The sequence below is a fragment of the Rana temporaria genome, chromosome 5 (assembly GCF_905171775.1).
Source record: "Rana temporaria chromosome 5, aRanTem1.1, whole genome shotgun sequence".
In the NCBI taxonomy this organism is placed as follows: domain Eukaryota; kingdom Metazoa; phylum Chordata; class Amphibia; order Anura; family Ranidae; genus Rana; species Rana temporaria.
In genome coordinates, this window is record NC_053493.1 from 400,795,097 (window position 1) to 400,810,811 (window position 15,715).

General features: G+C 45.1%; 1 protein-coding gene across 1 annotated transcript in view; it reads left to right on the forward strand.

The window, feature by feature from the left end:
* Window positions 1-9,294: 9,294 nt before the first annotated feature.
* Window positions 9,295-15,715, forward strand: part of TG (thyroglobulin) — a 426,102-nt gene continuing 419,681 nt past the window's right edge. Inside the window, exon 1 of the mRNA XM_040354673.1 lies at window positions 9,295-9,393. Coding sequence (XP_040210607.1) covers window positions 9,330-9,393 — 64 coding nt within the window. The 5' untranslated portion in view covers window positions 9,295-9,329. The remainder of the gene's footprint in view (window positions 9,394-15,715) is intronic.

Sequence of the window (15,715 nt, forward strand, 5' to 3'; positions counted from 1 at the left end):
TTACAAATGTTTCAGTTTATGAATGAAGAGAAGACGCTGTCTTCACTCCATTCATTTTCAGCGCAGCTGATGCTGCTGAGAAAGGGACTGGGGAACATGTGTCCCTAGTCCCTTTCCCTGTCTCAAAGGGAAGATGTCAGAGGTCTGTTAAGACCCCTGATATCTCACCAAAGCCCCCCCAACAGGGCTGAAAAAATAAATAAAGAATAAAAAAACAAAAGAATAAAAAAAATTATTGTAGAAAATAAAAAAAATTAAGAAAAAACACACTGACGTGGTCCACCCCCCCCCCCCTAAAAAAAAAAAAAAAAAAGCATTGTAAATAAAAAAAAATGTAAAAAATTCAAAACAAATTGTTAAAGATAAAAAAAAAACATACTGACACATGTGCTGCTGTCACATGAGATAAAAAAAAAGTATCGGTATTCGGTATCGGCGAGTACTCGGTCTTAAAAAAGTGGTATCGGTACAACCCTATCTCTGATCATAATCTTATTAGTTTCAGAGTATCCTTGTTTCCAACCACCTATCCATCCAAGCAGCAAATGATTACTTGTGGAAACATTTGCCACTTTAACCCTTCCCTTCTCTATTCTGCTACTGACCACCTCTTTGGCATAATCTCCCCCCTGACCTTGCCATCTCTGTCTACAACAGTTCACTTTCATCCTTACTGGATGCACTTGCTCCTCTAGCTACATGCAGAATCGGGCCCCGACCATTACAACCCTGGCAAATTGACAACACCAGATATCCCAAGAGACACTGTTACACTCTTGACGCAAAATCAAATTCCTGCAGAACCTCACCCTATATAAATATGCCCTCCTAAAATATAATTCCTACCTACATGCTGCCAAACAAACCTACTTTGTCTCTCTCATAAACACCTTGTCATTCAGTCCCCATCTGCTCTTCTCTACCTTTTAACTCTGTTTTGTCCCCCATCCCCTCTACCCATGAACATGGCCACCTAACCAATTGACCCCTGGATCCTGTTCCCTTGCAACTACTATGGTCACCCTCCTATTCTATCCTATGCTCCCTCACATCTTTACTCTCTCCCTCTTTAGTGGCACCTTCCCTTCCCCTCTAAAACATGCACAGATCACTCCCTTACTTAAAAAGTCCTCACTGGACCCCACCAACCTGAACAACTTAAGACCTGTCTCATTGCTCCCATTCACTTCTAGAACGCTTAGGGGGAGATTTACTAAAACTAGTGCACTCAGAATCTGGTGCAGCTGTGCATGGTAGCCAATCAGCTTCTAACTTCAGCTTTTTCAGTTAAAGCGGAGGTTCACCCGTACATAACTTTTTTAGCCTTAGATTCCTGCTCATTTTGTCTAGGGGAATCGGCTAGTTTTTTTTTAATCGAAGCTGTACTTACCGTTTTAGAGATGCATCTTCTCCGCCGCTTCCGGGTATGGGCTGCGGGACTGGGCGTTCCTATTTTGATTGACAGTCTTCCGAGAGGCTTCTGACGGTCGCATCCATCGCGTCACGATTTTCCGAAAGAAGCCGAATGTCGATGCGCAGGCGCAGTATAGAGCCGCACCGACGTTCGGCTTCTTTCGGGTACTCGTGACGCGATGGATGCGACCGTCGGAAGCCTCTCGGAAGACTGTCAATCAAGAAGGAACGCCCGCTCCCGAAGACCCATACCCGGAAGCGACGGAGAAGATCGCTCTCTACAACGGTAAGTACTGCTCGGATTTTAAAACAACTAGCCGATTCCCCTAGACAAAATGAGCCTCAATCTACGGGTAAAAAATATTTTTAGGGTGAACTCCCTCTTTAAACTTTGGCAATAAAACCTAGAAGCTGATTGGTTTCTATGCATAACTGCCCCAGATTTTGCACTCTTCAGTTTTAGTAAATAACCCTCTTAGTCTACAACCGTCTTACCTCCTACCTCGTTGAAAATAACTTTCTTGACCCCTTACAGTCTGACTTTCGCTCGCAGCACTCAACAGAAATTGCCTTACTAAAACTCACTAATGATTTACTAACTGCTAAAACCAATGGACACTACTCCATACTCCTACTACTTGACCTCTCTGTGGCCTTTAATACTGTTTGACCCGTTCCTTCTCAATAAACTCTGTTTCCTTGGCCTCCAAGTTTCTGTTCTTATCTTGGTTCTCCTCCTACATATCACAGTGCTCCTTCAGTGTTACCTACAACTCTGTCTCCTCCACTCCATTGCCTCTTTCTGTGGGGGTCCCCCAAGGCTTTGTTCTTGGACCCCTTGACCCCTTCTCTTCTCTATCTACATCTCCCCCCTTGGTCACTTGATAACCTCCCATAGCTTCCAATACCATCTATGACACCCAAATCTATCTGTCTACTCTTCACCTCACTCCTTCAGTCTCCTCTCGCATTGCTAACTGACCTATCAGCATGGATGTCGCATCACTTCCTCAAACTAAATCTTTCTAAAACTAAGCTGATAATATCCCCCCACTGCATGACTTGTCCATCAAAATCAATAATGCAACTATCAATCCCTCCCCTCATGCCAGGGTACTAGGTGTAATCCTAGACTCTGACCTGTCCTTTCAGCCCTAAATCCAGGCATTGTCAAAAGGTTGTAGACTTCACCCCTGTATGGCCGCGTACACACGATCAGAATTTCCGACAAGAAAAGTTCGATGTGAGCTTTTGGTCGGAAATTCCGACCGTGTGTAGGCTCCATCAGACCTTTTCTGTCGGAATTTCCGACAACAAAAATTTGAGAGCTGGTTCTCAATTTTACCGACAAGAAAAGTTCTTGTCGGAAATTCCGATCGTCTGTATGCAATTTCAATGCACAAAAAAAACGCATGCTCAGAATCAAGCAGAAGAGCTGAACTGCTTATTGAACTTCATTGATCTCGGGTCGTCACATGTCTTGTACGTCACAGCATTCTTGACAGTCAGAATTTTCACTGTGTGTATGCAACACAAGTTTGTGCCAACATTCCATCCGAAAAAAATCCACGGTTTTCTTGTCGGAATTTCCGATTGTGTGTAAATCTCTAAAATTCACTTTTTAACTAATGAAACCACCAAGCTATTCATTCACACCTTGTTATCTCTCACCTTGACTTTTGCGACCCTCATAGGCCTACCTCCCCATAGGCTATCCCCTCTTCAGTCCTTTAGTCTATCATGAATGCTGCTGCCAGACTTATCCACCTTACCAACTGCTCAGTGTCTGCCACCACTCTCCACCAATCCCTACACTGGCTTTCGATCGCCCAGTGAATTAAATTTAAAATACTAACAACATGCAAAGCCATTCACAACTCTGCATCCCAGCTACATCACCAATCTTGTCTCCAAATATCACTCAAACCGTCCTCTGCTTTTTTCAAGACCTCCTACTCTCAAGCTCCCTCGTCTCCTCCCGTGCTCGTCTCCAGGACCTCTCCAGAGCCTCTCCCATCCTCTGGAACCCTCTACCTCAATCTGTCCAGCTATCTTCTAATCTGGCTGCCTTCAGGCGATCCCTGAAAACTCATCTCTTCAGGAAAGCCTATCACGCCTCCAACTAATCTTTTATCAATTCCATCAGCTCATTCCCCACAGTTACAACCTTTTTGTACCACCTGCCCCAACCTATTAGATTGTAAGCTCTTCTGAGAAGGGCCCTCTTGTATTTTATTGTACTGTAAGGGGTAGATTCATGTAGGAGATACGCCGTCGTATCTCCAGATACGCCGTCGTATCTCTGAGTTTGCGGCGTGGTATCTATGCGCCTGATTCATAGAATGAGTTACGCATAGATTTGACTAAGATCCGACCGGTGTAAGTCTCTTACGCCGTCGTATCTTAGTTGCAGTTTTAGGCTGGCGCTTCCGTATATTTACGCATCGAATATGCAAATTAGGTAAACCATACAGCACCAGGAGGTATAAAAAAACTTTTAGATCCTTAGGACTGGATTGGATATGCGGAGTGATGGAGGTTGCTTTTACTCACTTTTACTCAACATGTTTCGCGTTTAAAACGCTTCATCAGGAGCATAACGGTAAGTAAGATAGATCTCCGCAGGAATGTATGAAACAGACCATTTGGGAATAAATATATAGCATATACAATGCTGTTACCTAACCAACCTGGTAGGCATGTGAAAGGTTATTTAAAACACCATAGTATATGGGTGTAGAAAGGCTTCGGGCTAATGCACAGTATATATAGGTAAAAAATTGTAATTGTCGGTCGACAGAGGATACTCCAAATAAGATCCCAAGAACGATTCCGGGAGATAATAGTAGCTGAGGAATCTGGGTAGCTTGTAGGCTTGGTAGCCAGCGGAGCTTAAAGTGGAGGTTCACCCAAAAAATAAATTTTTAACATTACATTCAGCCGAGTTGTCCTAATGACAATCGGCTGTTTTTTTTTTCCCGTACATACTATATTTTCACTGCCGCTTCCGGGTATGTCTTCTGCGGGACTGGGCGTTCCTATCTGATTGACAGGCTTCCGACCGTCGCATACTGCGCGTCACGAGTTGCCGAAAGAAGCCGAACGTCGGTGCGCAGGTGCCGTATAGAGCCGCACCGACGTTCGGCTTCTTTCGGCAACTCGTGACACGCAGTATGCGACGGTCGGAAGCCTGTCAATCAGATAGGAACGCCCAGTCCCGCAGAAGACATACCCGGAATCGGCGGTGAAAATACGGTATGTACAGGAAAAAAAAAAAAAAACAGCCGATTGTCATTAGGACAACTCGGCTGAATGTAATGTTAAAAATAAATTTTTGGGTGAACCCCCGCTTTAAAAATCCGGATCTGAGGGGAGCAAAGGAGTATGTGGTTTCCTTGTCGCCAAGCATGTGCAGCCAATATATATATATCCTGTTTGTAACTTTTTGTGCAAACCAATCAATATATGTTTATTCGTTTTTTTTATACCAAAAATATGTAACCAAATACATCGTGGCCTAAATTGATGCAGAAATTTGTTATTTTTTCTTAAATCTCTAAAACAGGACCGAGATGGTGCCCTCCCCCCCCCCCCCCCCCCCCCGAATATATGGAAGTGTTGAAAAACAATAACATTTTTTGAAAAAGTGCCCACTGAATAAATTCTTATTTTACAAAGTGAAATGACTCCATTTATGCTCCAGTGGATGAAGAAGAGGTTGATTTGTTGGTTCTGACACCCATGAACTGAGCTGAGTCTGATCTCAGATCTGAACGTTCTGTTTAGCCTCTCAGAGATTCATCTCACTCCAGTAACCTGCTCAAGATGTTGGAACATAAACCGCTGCGTGGCTGGATAACTCTGCAGTCCAGTGCTTGATTTTCCTTCCACTGCTACTTCCAGGATAGTAAATACATAGCAAGGGCATGCTGGGACTTTTAGTTTCTGAATAGTTTGACATCTCTGAGTGCCCTTTTCAAGGGTTTATATGGACGGGTGTTCATTTGAAATGCAGCCCTTTCTGATTAAACACCGCGGCCTGGGCCAAGTAAAATTTTCAAAACATTCCATGACCCATCAGTAACACTTGTGTGACTTGTAGTGCAACTTTGGACATCAAAGTCACATGACAAGTTGTACCCCATGTTTTGCATCTTTGGAGCAGGAGGATGCATCAGGCTCCATCAGGGGAAGGGGGCAAAAATAACCATTGTTTTCCTGTCCTAAGCAGTTTTGTGCAGACAATTCTTTGTGTATCGGCAACATCTGTTCCGTGCGAAAGACTGTTCAGTTCTTCAGGGTATATTGTCAATAAAATGCGATCGTGTCTGCTTCCAGAAAATGTAAACACTCGGGTATGTCTGCGTGACTGGGCTAAAGTGATACCTACTTGCCTACTATAAAAGTGATTGACCGTCAATATACTAGATACGTTTTATAATTAAAGTTAAACTAACTTTCTACGTTTTTGTTAAAGTTTAATAAGAAAAAATTACTTATGTCAGTGCTACATTTTGAATTTAAAACATATTTGTGTGAACTGTGAAGTTAAGTCATGGATTGTGGAAACTAACTAGTGACGGGTGATTGTATATAGTGTATACCACATTTACCACTGACTAATGCAGAGTTGCAATGCAAGGAGATCAGCTAAAAGTAGTTGGATCTGTATGTGCGTTATAATTAATCAAAATTAGTCAATTAAAAAAAAAAAAGATCTGTGGACAGCAATCCTCATCATCAGTCAACACATTTCCCCCTTACTGCTTCATCAGGATGGAAGAGGAAAAGTTTCAGTGGTAACTGGATAGACAAATCATTTAGCATTATGTAACATATTCATACAATATTTACCTATTGTTTTAGTGCAATATAAGAAAGAATGCTGAGAAATACAGGCAGATACTTATCCATCATGCCATACTATCAAGGAGGTGTGTGATTGGCCCCAAATGTATTCTGCAGAAGGACAACGACCCCAAACATACAGCCAATGTCATTAAGAACTATCTTCAGTGTAAAGAAGAACAAGGAGTCCTGGAAGTGATGGTTTGGCCCCCACAGAGCCCTGATCTCCACACCATGGAGTCTGTCTGGAATTACATGAAGAGACAGAAGGATTTGAAGCAGCCGACATCTACAGAAGATCTGTGCTTCGTTCTTCAAGATGTTTATAACAACCTACCTACCGAGTTCCTTCAACAACTGAGTGTACCTAGAAGAATTGATGCTGGTTTGAAGGCAAATTATGTTAATTGATAAAAATAAACTATTAACAATTCTATTTCTGAAATAGAATAAAATGTCTTAATTTACAAAAAATGTTCACACCTGCCTAAAACTTTTGCACAGTACTGTAAGTATTTCTTATCGTAAACTGATACTAAAGGCTATAGTTTTTTTTTTGTGTAAAGTAAAAAGTAATATTTACCTACTTTGCAATGATATTGAACAGAAAGGTGCCTTACCTTCTCTTCTGGATGTCCTCCACTAGCTCTGTCAGCTTCATCTTCCTCCAGGTATCTCCTTAGCAAGCTGGGTGCTAAGGAGGAACACATGGGTGCAAGCTCCTGAGCTGGGCCGTGTGCCTCCATAGACACACACAATGCTGGTAAGCCACGCCCTTCTCTATCCTTTAACCACTTCCCGACGGCCGTACGACTTTATACGGCCGCAGGGTGGTTCTACTTCTCTGAGCCGCCGTGTTTTTACGACCTCCGCTCCTCCTGGCCACTGGGGGGCGCGCGCCCGCCGCATCACTGGGATGCCGATGCGCGTGCCTGGTGGCCGCGATGTCCGCCAGGCTCCCGCGATCGGCGGTTACAGAGACAAGGACGTGGATCTGTGTGTGTAAACACAGAGATCCACGTCCTGTCAGGGAGGAAGGAGACCGATCTGTGTCTCTTGTACATAGGGACACAGATCGGTCACCTCCCCCAGTCAGTCCCCCTCCCCCACAGTTAGTAACACTCACTAAGGTACACATTTAACCCCTCCCTCACCCCTCTAGTGTTAACCCCTTCAATGCCAGTCACATTTATACAATAATTAGTGCATATTTATAGCACTGATCGCAGTATAAATGTGAATGGTGCCAAAAATTTGTCAAAAGTGTCCGATGTGTCCGCCATAATGTCGCAGTACCGATAAAAATCGCAGATCTCCGCCATTACTAGTAAAAACAAATTCTGTCCCCTATTTTGCAGGAGCTAAAACTTTTGCGCAAACCAGTCGCTTATTGCGATTTTTTTTTTTTACCAAAAATATGTAGAATACGTATCGGCCTAGACTGAGAATTTTATTTTATTTTATTTTTTTTAAATTGAGCTATTTATTATAGCAACAAGTAAAAATTATTATTTTTTTTTCAAAATTGTGACTCTATTTTTGTTTATAGCGCAAAAAATAAAAACCGCAGAGGTGATCAAATACCACCAAAAGAAAGCTCTATTTGTGGGGAAAAAAAAGGACGTCAATTTTATTTGGGAGCCACGTCGCACGACCGCGCAATTGTCTGTTAAAGCGACGCAGTGCCGAATCGCAAAAAGTCCTCTGGTCAGGAAGGGGGTATATGTGCCTAGTAAGCAAGTGGTTAAAGGATTTTGCCCTCAGTGTCTCCTGTGAAGCAGAAATCGAGGGGCGTGGTGTTTGTGCTGGAGCGGTGACGGGAGTAAGGGAAGTGTTTAGCGACAGAGGAGGGTAGAAGAAGTCGTTTTTTTTTTGTTTTGTTTTTTTACCTTAAAGTGATATTAAAGTTCTAGATTTTTTTGTTTAAAAGAACAAAAAAATCCAGGACTTTAACCACTAGCCGACGCAGTTATACGTAATTTCACATTCTAGCCAATACGGCGGGCACAATCACCGCCGGGCAACTGTGATCGCTCATTACAGAGCGAGAACCGGGAGCTGTGTGTGTAAACACACAGCTCCCGGCCTGTCAGGGGGAGAAATGATTGATCGTCTGTCCATACAATGTATGAACAGCGATCAGTCATTTCCCCAAGTCAGTCCCACCCCCTCTTCAGTTAGAACACAATGAGGGAACATAATTAACCCCTTCCTCGCCCCCTGGTGTTAACCTAATGCCAACCCTGCCAGTGGCATTTTTGTAGTAATCAATGCATTTTTATAGCACTGATCGCTATGGTCCCAAAAATGTGTCCGAAGTGTCCGCCATAAGGTCGCAGTACCGATAAAAATGATCGCCGCCATTACTAGTGAAAAAAAGAAAAATATTAATAAAAATGCCATAAAACTATCCCCTATTTTGTAGACGCTATAATTTTTGCGCAAACCAATCAATAAACGTATTTTTTTTTAACGAAAAATATGTAGAAGAATACGTATCGGCCTAAACTGAGGAAAAAAATGTTTTTATATATTTTTGGGGGATATTTATTATAGCAAAAAGTAAAAAATATTCATTGTTTTTCAAAATTTTCTCTCTATTTTTGTTTATAGCGCAAAAACTAAAAACCGCAGAGGTGATCAAATACCACCAAAAGAAAGCTCTATTTGTGGGGAAAAAAAAGGACGTCAATTTTATTTGGGAGCCACGTCGCACGACCGCGCAATTGTCAGTTAAAGCGACGCAGTCCCGAATCGCAAAAAGTGCTCTGGTCTTTGACCAGCAATATGGTCCGGGGGTTAAGTGGTTAAAAAAAAAAAAGTATCTTTTGGATATTCCTTTGAGTTTATTGCACATATTTTTACCCCCCTAATGGTTAATGTAGCAGACACTTCACCCCACTCCAATAAACATGTAATAGCTTACCTGCGTCAGTGCATGAGTCTGCAAGTTAGTCCACTACGCCCCCCCCCCACCTTTTTCCAGCTATATAAGCAGCAGCAGGATTTCTGAACCTCTACTGGTCCATCCCCCCAACTGACTCTGGAGGGGCAACAACACAGACACAATGGCCCGGCTGTCTATTATCACCTTAATCTGCATCATTGCTACAGCTTCTGCTACAATAGCAGGTGAGTAATGACTTGGTGTACCTTACTGATATAGATAGCATCTATTACCTGGCTGTTTTACTAGTATAAGGTGAACAGTATTTTTATTTTTATTATTTCAAACACTTTATAGACTGACCATTCTCTAAGAGCCAGAACCAACCCCAAAACTTGAGTCATTATGTGGTTTATGTTTCAACCGTGACATGAATGAATGACTTGTATAGCGCTACTCCTGCAAACTGAATCGCCTCTGGGCGCTTTTTCCAGCCAGAGTCTGCTTGGCTGGTGCGGTCATTTTACCCCGTAGGATCGTGACACGCTTGACATCAGTTTCTTGTGAATGGATAAGATAATTGTATGCTCAGACCACCAATCCAATATTAGGGGGCATATTAAAGGGGTGTTCCAGTCATTTTTAATGTGTATTAAAAGTCAGCAGCTACAAAAAGTGTAGCTGCTGGCTTTTAATAAACATACACTCACCTGCTCCGCGTTCCAGCGACGCGCCGGCCGGGGCTCCGCTCCTCTCCCCCCCTCTCCGGCCAGGGTCTTCATTCTAAGTTTGGGCACCCGGCAGTGACAGCTTTCGGCTTCATGGCCGGGCACCCACTGCGCATGCGCGAGCGGCGCTGCGCCATCTGATTGGACAGGCGATCGCCCAGGACCTGTCACGTGTCCCAGGCGATCGCCTACAGGGAGGGGCTGCAGAAAGGCGATTAGAATATTCGCCTTAGCAACCCCTCGGCGGAAGGAGGAAGTGGGACAGGAAGTCCCACTCCTCCTGAAGCCCCCACTCCCCCCCCCCCAAAAAAATGACATGCCAAATGTGGCATGTAAGGGGGCGAGGAGTGGATTAAGCGGAAGTTTCACTTTTTGGTAGAACTCCACTTTAAAGTGACACAAAAGGTTCAGGTTTTATTTTTTTTAAATAACAAGCAAACATGGGCCCAGATTCACAGCGGAGATACGACGGAGTATCTCTCAGAGTATCTATTTCATAGAATCAGTTGCGCATAGATATCCCTAAGATTCGACAGGTGTAATTGTTTTACACTGTCGGATCTTAGGATGCAATACCGCGGCCGCCGCTGGGGGGAGTTTGCGTCATATTCCAGCGTCGGGTATGCAAATTAGCAGTTACGGCGATCCACGACGGATTTTCGCGTTCGGTACGTCGTCGCTATTATAGTTTCCCGTCGCAATTTTAGGCATCGTTTGACCTGCCCTAACTTTACACAGCACATGTATGTGCTGTTTAAAGTATGGCCGTCGTTCCCGCGTCGAAATTTAAAAATGTTTTTGTCTTGCGTAAAATGTCCTGGAATACCAAAGTACGCTCGTCGCACGTCGTCGCTGTTCGAAAAAATGACGTCACTTCGCGCAAAGCACGGCGGGAATTTCGAAACGGAGCATGCGCAGTAGGTCCGGCGCGGGAGCGCTCCTAATTTAAATGGCACACGCCCATTTGAATTACGCGGGCTTACGCCGGAGGCCGCCAGCGTAGTTTTCATTGCAAGTGCTTTATGAATCAGGCACTTGCGATGAAAACTTGCGGCGGTGTAACGTATCTACGATACGTTACGCCGCCGCTAGTCTACGTGAATCTGGCCCATGGTTTTCTAGATGCTTACTAGGATGACCACATGTCCCGGATTGCCATTTTGCAGGCCTGTCCCGGGCACATTCATTCCAGGACAATACAGTGTCCCGGAATGAAACTGGCACAGCCACCCTCCCCCCGGGGGCCAATCTGATGCCCCCAAAAAAGGCCGCCACATCACTGCTTTACTCACTGACAGTACTTGTCCTGGCCGGGAATGCCTGGAGGAGCACAATCCCCGCCCCCTGCTTGTGATTGGAGAAAATATAAATCCCGCCTCTTGTGTCCAATCACTGTGCTGTGATTCGTTACAGCACAAGCTGATTTTTGGGAAGGGAGGATGTCCCTGACTGGTAGTTTGGAAATGTGGTCACCCTAGTGCTTGCGTAGAAAGGTTGCATTACTTTGAGAGCCTCATCATTGGTGTCAGTGGGAGGAATAGAACCCATTGATGGTGTCAGTTGGTGGAAGGGACAAAGAAAGATAAGCATTACATCTGTTTCATAAATGCAAAAATGTCTGTTGATCCTGCCAGAAATCCAGTCCGCTGATAAGTCCCTTTTCTTTACCTTTACCTCTGAAGATTACGGAACAACTTCCCATTATGTTATGAAGAAAATGAGGGGGGAAGTTCTGTAGTTCTCAAAGATTGCTGGGAACAATCTAGAGCAGGGGTGGCGAACACAAGGCCTGCGGGCCAAATCCGGCCCGCCAGGCCTTGCCATGTGGCCCACGCAACGGCCCCCATCAGCAGGGGGATCGCTCTCATGGGCGTGATTAGTGGTGTAATGGATTGTCACCGATCCATGATCCGAACTGGTCACCCCGTTCGGATCGGCACACCACGCGATCCGCGGAGTGCTCCGCAGCCTCGGCCATAGAAAAGTCCCCGGCTTCGGCCTAGCTCCGGAGCGGCGGCCATCTTGGTACACCCGGCGGCGGCTGTCTCATCAGGAAGTGACGTTTCGCCTCCACCCCAGTAGAGACAGTCGGCTTGCCTAGTAACCAGTGCACAGCGTGACACTCTGCACCGCCTCAGCTCGCTGATTACAGACCTGGGACCACAACCGCAGACATGAGGAGAAAGTATCTGAGATCTGCACCTGCGGGTAGGAGAGACAGCATGACTGTCTATACTGAGCGGAGGAGGGGGACACCTGTGACACCAGAGAGGAGGGGGACCAGTGTCACTGGGGTCCCCCTCCTCTCCTCTCTGGTGTCACTGGGGTGCCTCTCATCTCTGGTGTTACTGGGGTCCCCCTCCTCTCCTCTCTGGTGTCACTGGGGTGCCTCTCATCTCTGGTGTTACTGGGGTCCCCCTCCTCTCCTCTCTGGTGTCACTGAGGAGAGGAGGGGGACCCCAGTGACACCAGAGAGGAGAGGAGGGGGACCCCAGTGACACCAGAGAGGAGAGGAGGGGGGGACACCAGTGACACCAGAGAGGAGGGGGGGGACACCAGTGACACCAGAGAGGAGGGGGACACCAGTGACACCAGAGAGGAGGGGGGGGGGACACCAGTGACACCAGAGAGGAGAGGAGGGGGGGACACCAGTGACACCAGAGAGGAGGGGGGGACACCAGTGACACCAGAGAGGAGGGGGACACCAGTGACACCAGAGAGGAGGGGGACACCAGTGACACCAGAGAGGAGGGGGGGGGACACCAGTGACACCAGAGAGGAGGAGGCAGCGCACTCCAGAACCCTGCACTCCCTACGCAGCGCACTCCTGAACCCTGCGCTCCCTACGCAGCGCACTCCTGAACCCTGCGCTCCCTATGCAGCGCACTCCTGAACCCTGCGCTCCCTATGCAGCGCAAGAAAACTGGAGTGCAGATACAACCGGCCGTTTGAGGGCAACCAAACTGCTGATGCGGCCCCCAATGAATTTGAGTTTGACACCCTTGATCTAGAGTAACAACAGTAAGTCAGAAAGAACAGGAAGTTATCAGCTCACTGGATTTATGGCAGGATCAACAGACATTGTTTTGCATTTGACAAAAAGATATAACAGAACATGTTCAGTCACATATATATATATATATATATATATATATATATATATATATATATATATATATATATACTGTATATATATATCAGACCAAAACTGGAGCAAATAAGTTTATTGTTGGGGATTATACACGAGCAGAGCCCACCAATCCCTATCCCTAACTGTAGTGTCTCCCTCTAGCTGGTAAAGTCCCGCACAATCTGCTGGTGCCACATAAATCCTGTATGATAATAACAACACACACCAGTCCAGACACTGGTTTCTTATGTCTGGGTCATATTTATTTTCTACCACTAGATGTCACTAGAAGGACTGTATTCAGAGTCTATGAAGTCACTTTCATGTGATTGCCAATATAAAAACAGAACTAAACCCTAAAAACTATTTCTAGGAATTTTCTAGGAATGTAAGTTAAAACGAAGCCTATACTGTCAGACATACAATACACACACCTCCATCTGAAAATGCCAACTGCCTGGCTAACTCTGCCTTCCATACTTTCCGAGCCGCTGATCCAGAAGAAGCATGTAGCAAGTGAAGCGACAGGAAAGGCCATATTAAACCCTCAGCGTTTTTTTTTTAGTTTAGTTTAACCACTTCAGCCCCGGAATAATTAAGCCCCCTTCATGACCAGAGCACTTTTTGCGATTCGGCATTGCGTCGCTTTAACTGACAATTGCGCGGTTGTGCAACGTGGCTCCCAAACAAAATTGACGTCCTTTATTTCCCACAAATAGAGCTTTCTTTTGGTGGTATTTGATCACCTCTGCGGTTTTTATTTTTTGCGCTATAAACAAAAATAGAGTGAAAATTTAGAAAAAAAAAACTATATTTTTAACTTTTTGCTATAATAAATATCCCCAAAAAACATAAAAAACGTTTTTTCCTCAGTTTAGGCCGATACGTATTCTTCTACATATTTTTGGTAAAAAAAAATCACAATAAGCTTTTATCGATTTGTTTGTGCAAAAGTTTTAGCGTTTACAAAATAGGGGATAGTTTTATGGCATTTTTTTTTTATTATTTTTTTTTTTTACTAGTAATGGCGGAGATCTGCGATTTTTATCGTGACTGTGCTATTGCGGCGGACACATCGGACACTTTTGACACATTTTTGGGACCATTGTCATTTATACAGCGATCAGTGCTATAAAAATGCACTGATTACTGTGTAAATGACACTAGCAGGGACGGGGTTAACACTAGAGGGCACTAAGGGGTTAACTAGTAGGGAGACGATCAAGGGGTTAAGTGTGTCCTAAGGAGTGATTCTAACTGTGAGGGGGCGTGGCCATGAGTGACATGACAGTGATCACTTCTCCCTATGACAGGAAGCCGTAGATCAGTGTCCTGTCACTAGGCAGAACAGGGAAATGCCTTGTTTACATAGGCATCTCCCCGTTCTGCAGCTCCGTGACACAATCGCGGGACTCCGGCAGACATCGAGTCCACGGGTCACAGAGCTTGCGGCGAGGGGGCATGCCCGCACGGCGGCAAATCCAAAGCAACGCACAGGTGGAGAAATCATAAATCCCGCCTCTTGTGTCCAATCACTGTGCTGTGATTCGTTACAGCAGAAGCTGATTTTTGGGAAGGGAGGGTGTCCCTGAATGGTAGTTTGGAAATGTGGTCACCCTATTGCCGCTGGCGGCCAGCTCCTGCGGTGATTTGATACAGCTTGAGCCAATCAGCAAGTCTGATCGACACTGATCGTTTGGGAGACGGGCAGAATGGCGATCTGTGAGAGGGGAAGTTAGTGATCCTGTGTTTCTGCTAAGTAGTAACACGAATCTCTGCCTTCCCTTAGAAAAAGCCTCTCCCCCACAGTTAGTAAGCACTCCCTAGGCACATATTTAACCCTTTGAATGCCCCTGATGTTAACCCCTTCCCAGCCAGTGTCATTAGTACAGTGACAGTGCATATTTTTTAGCACTGATCACTGTATAAGTGTCACTGGTCCCCAAAAAGTATCTCATAGGCCCCATACACACAAGAGGATTTATCCGCGGATACGGTCCAGCGGACCGTATCCGCGGATAAATCCTCTCGAGGATTTCAGCAGATTTCTATGCGATGGCGTGTACACACCATCGCATTGAAATCCGCGCTGAAATCCTCTGGCGATGACGTGTCGCGCCGTCGCCGCTATTATGACGCGGCGACGGGCGCGACGCTGTCATATAAGGAATTCCACGCATGCGTCAAATCATTACGACGCATGCGGGGGATCCCTTTGGACGGATGGATCCGGTGAGTCTGTACAGACGAGCGGATCCATCCGTTGGAATGGATTCCAGCAGATGGATTTGTTTAGCATGTCAGCAAATATCCGATCTGCTGGAATCCATCCCAGGGGAGAAATATCCGCGGAAAAAGATCCGCTGGCGTGTACACACCATAGGATCTATCCGCAGAAACCCATTCGCTGGGATTTATCTGCGGATGGATTCTATCGTGTGTATGGGGCCTCAGTGTCCAATTTGTCCTCTGCAATATCGCAGTTCTGCTTTAAGTCGCTGATCGCCGCCATTACTAGTAAAAAAAATTAAATAAATAAAAATTCCATAAATCTAGCCCATAGTTTGTAGATTCTATAACTTTTGCACAAACCAATCAATATACATTTATTTGGATTTAGACATGTGCAATTACATTAGTTCCGAATTCGTTTTTTAACAAATTGCGACAAATTTGTTAATTCAGAAATATCTGAATTAATGAAAACCG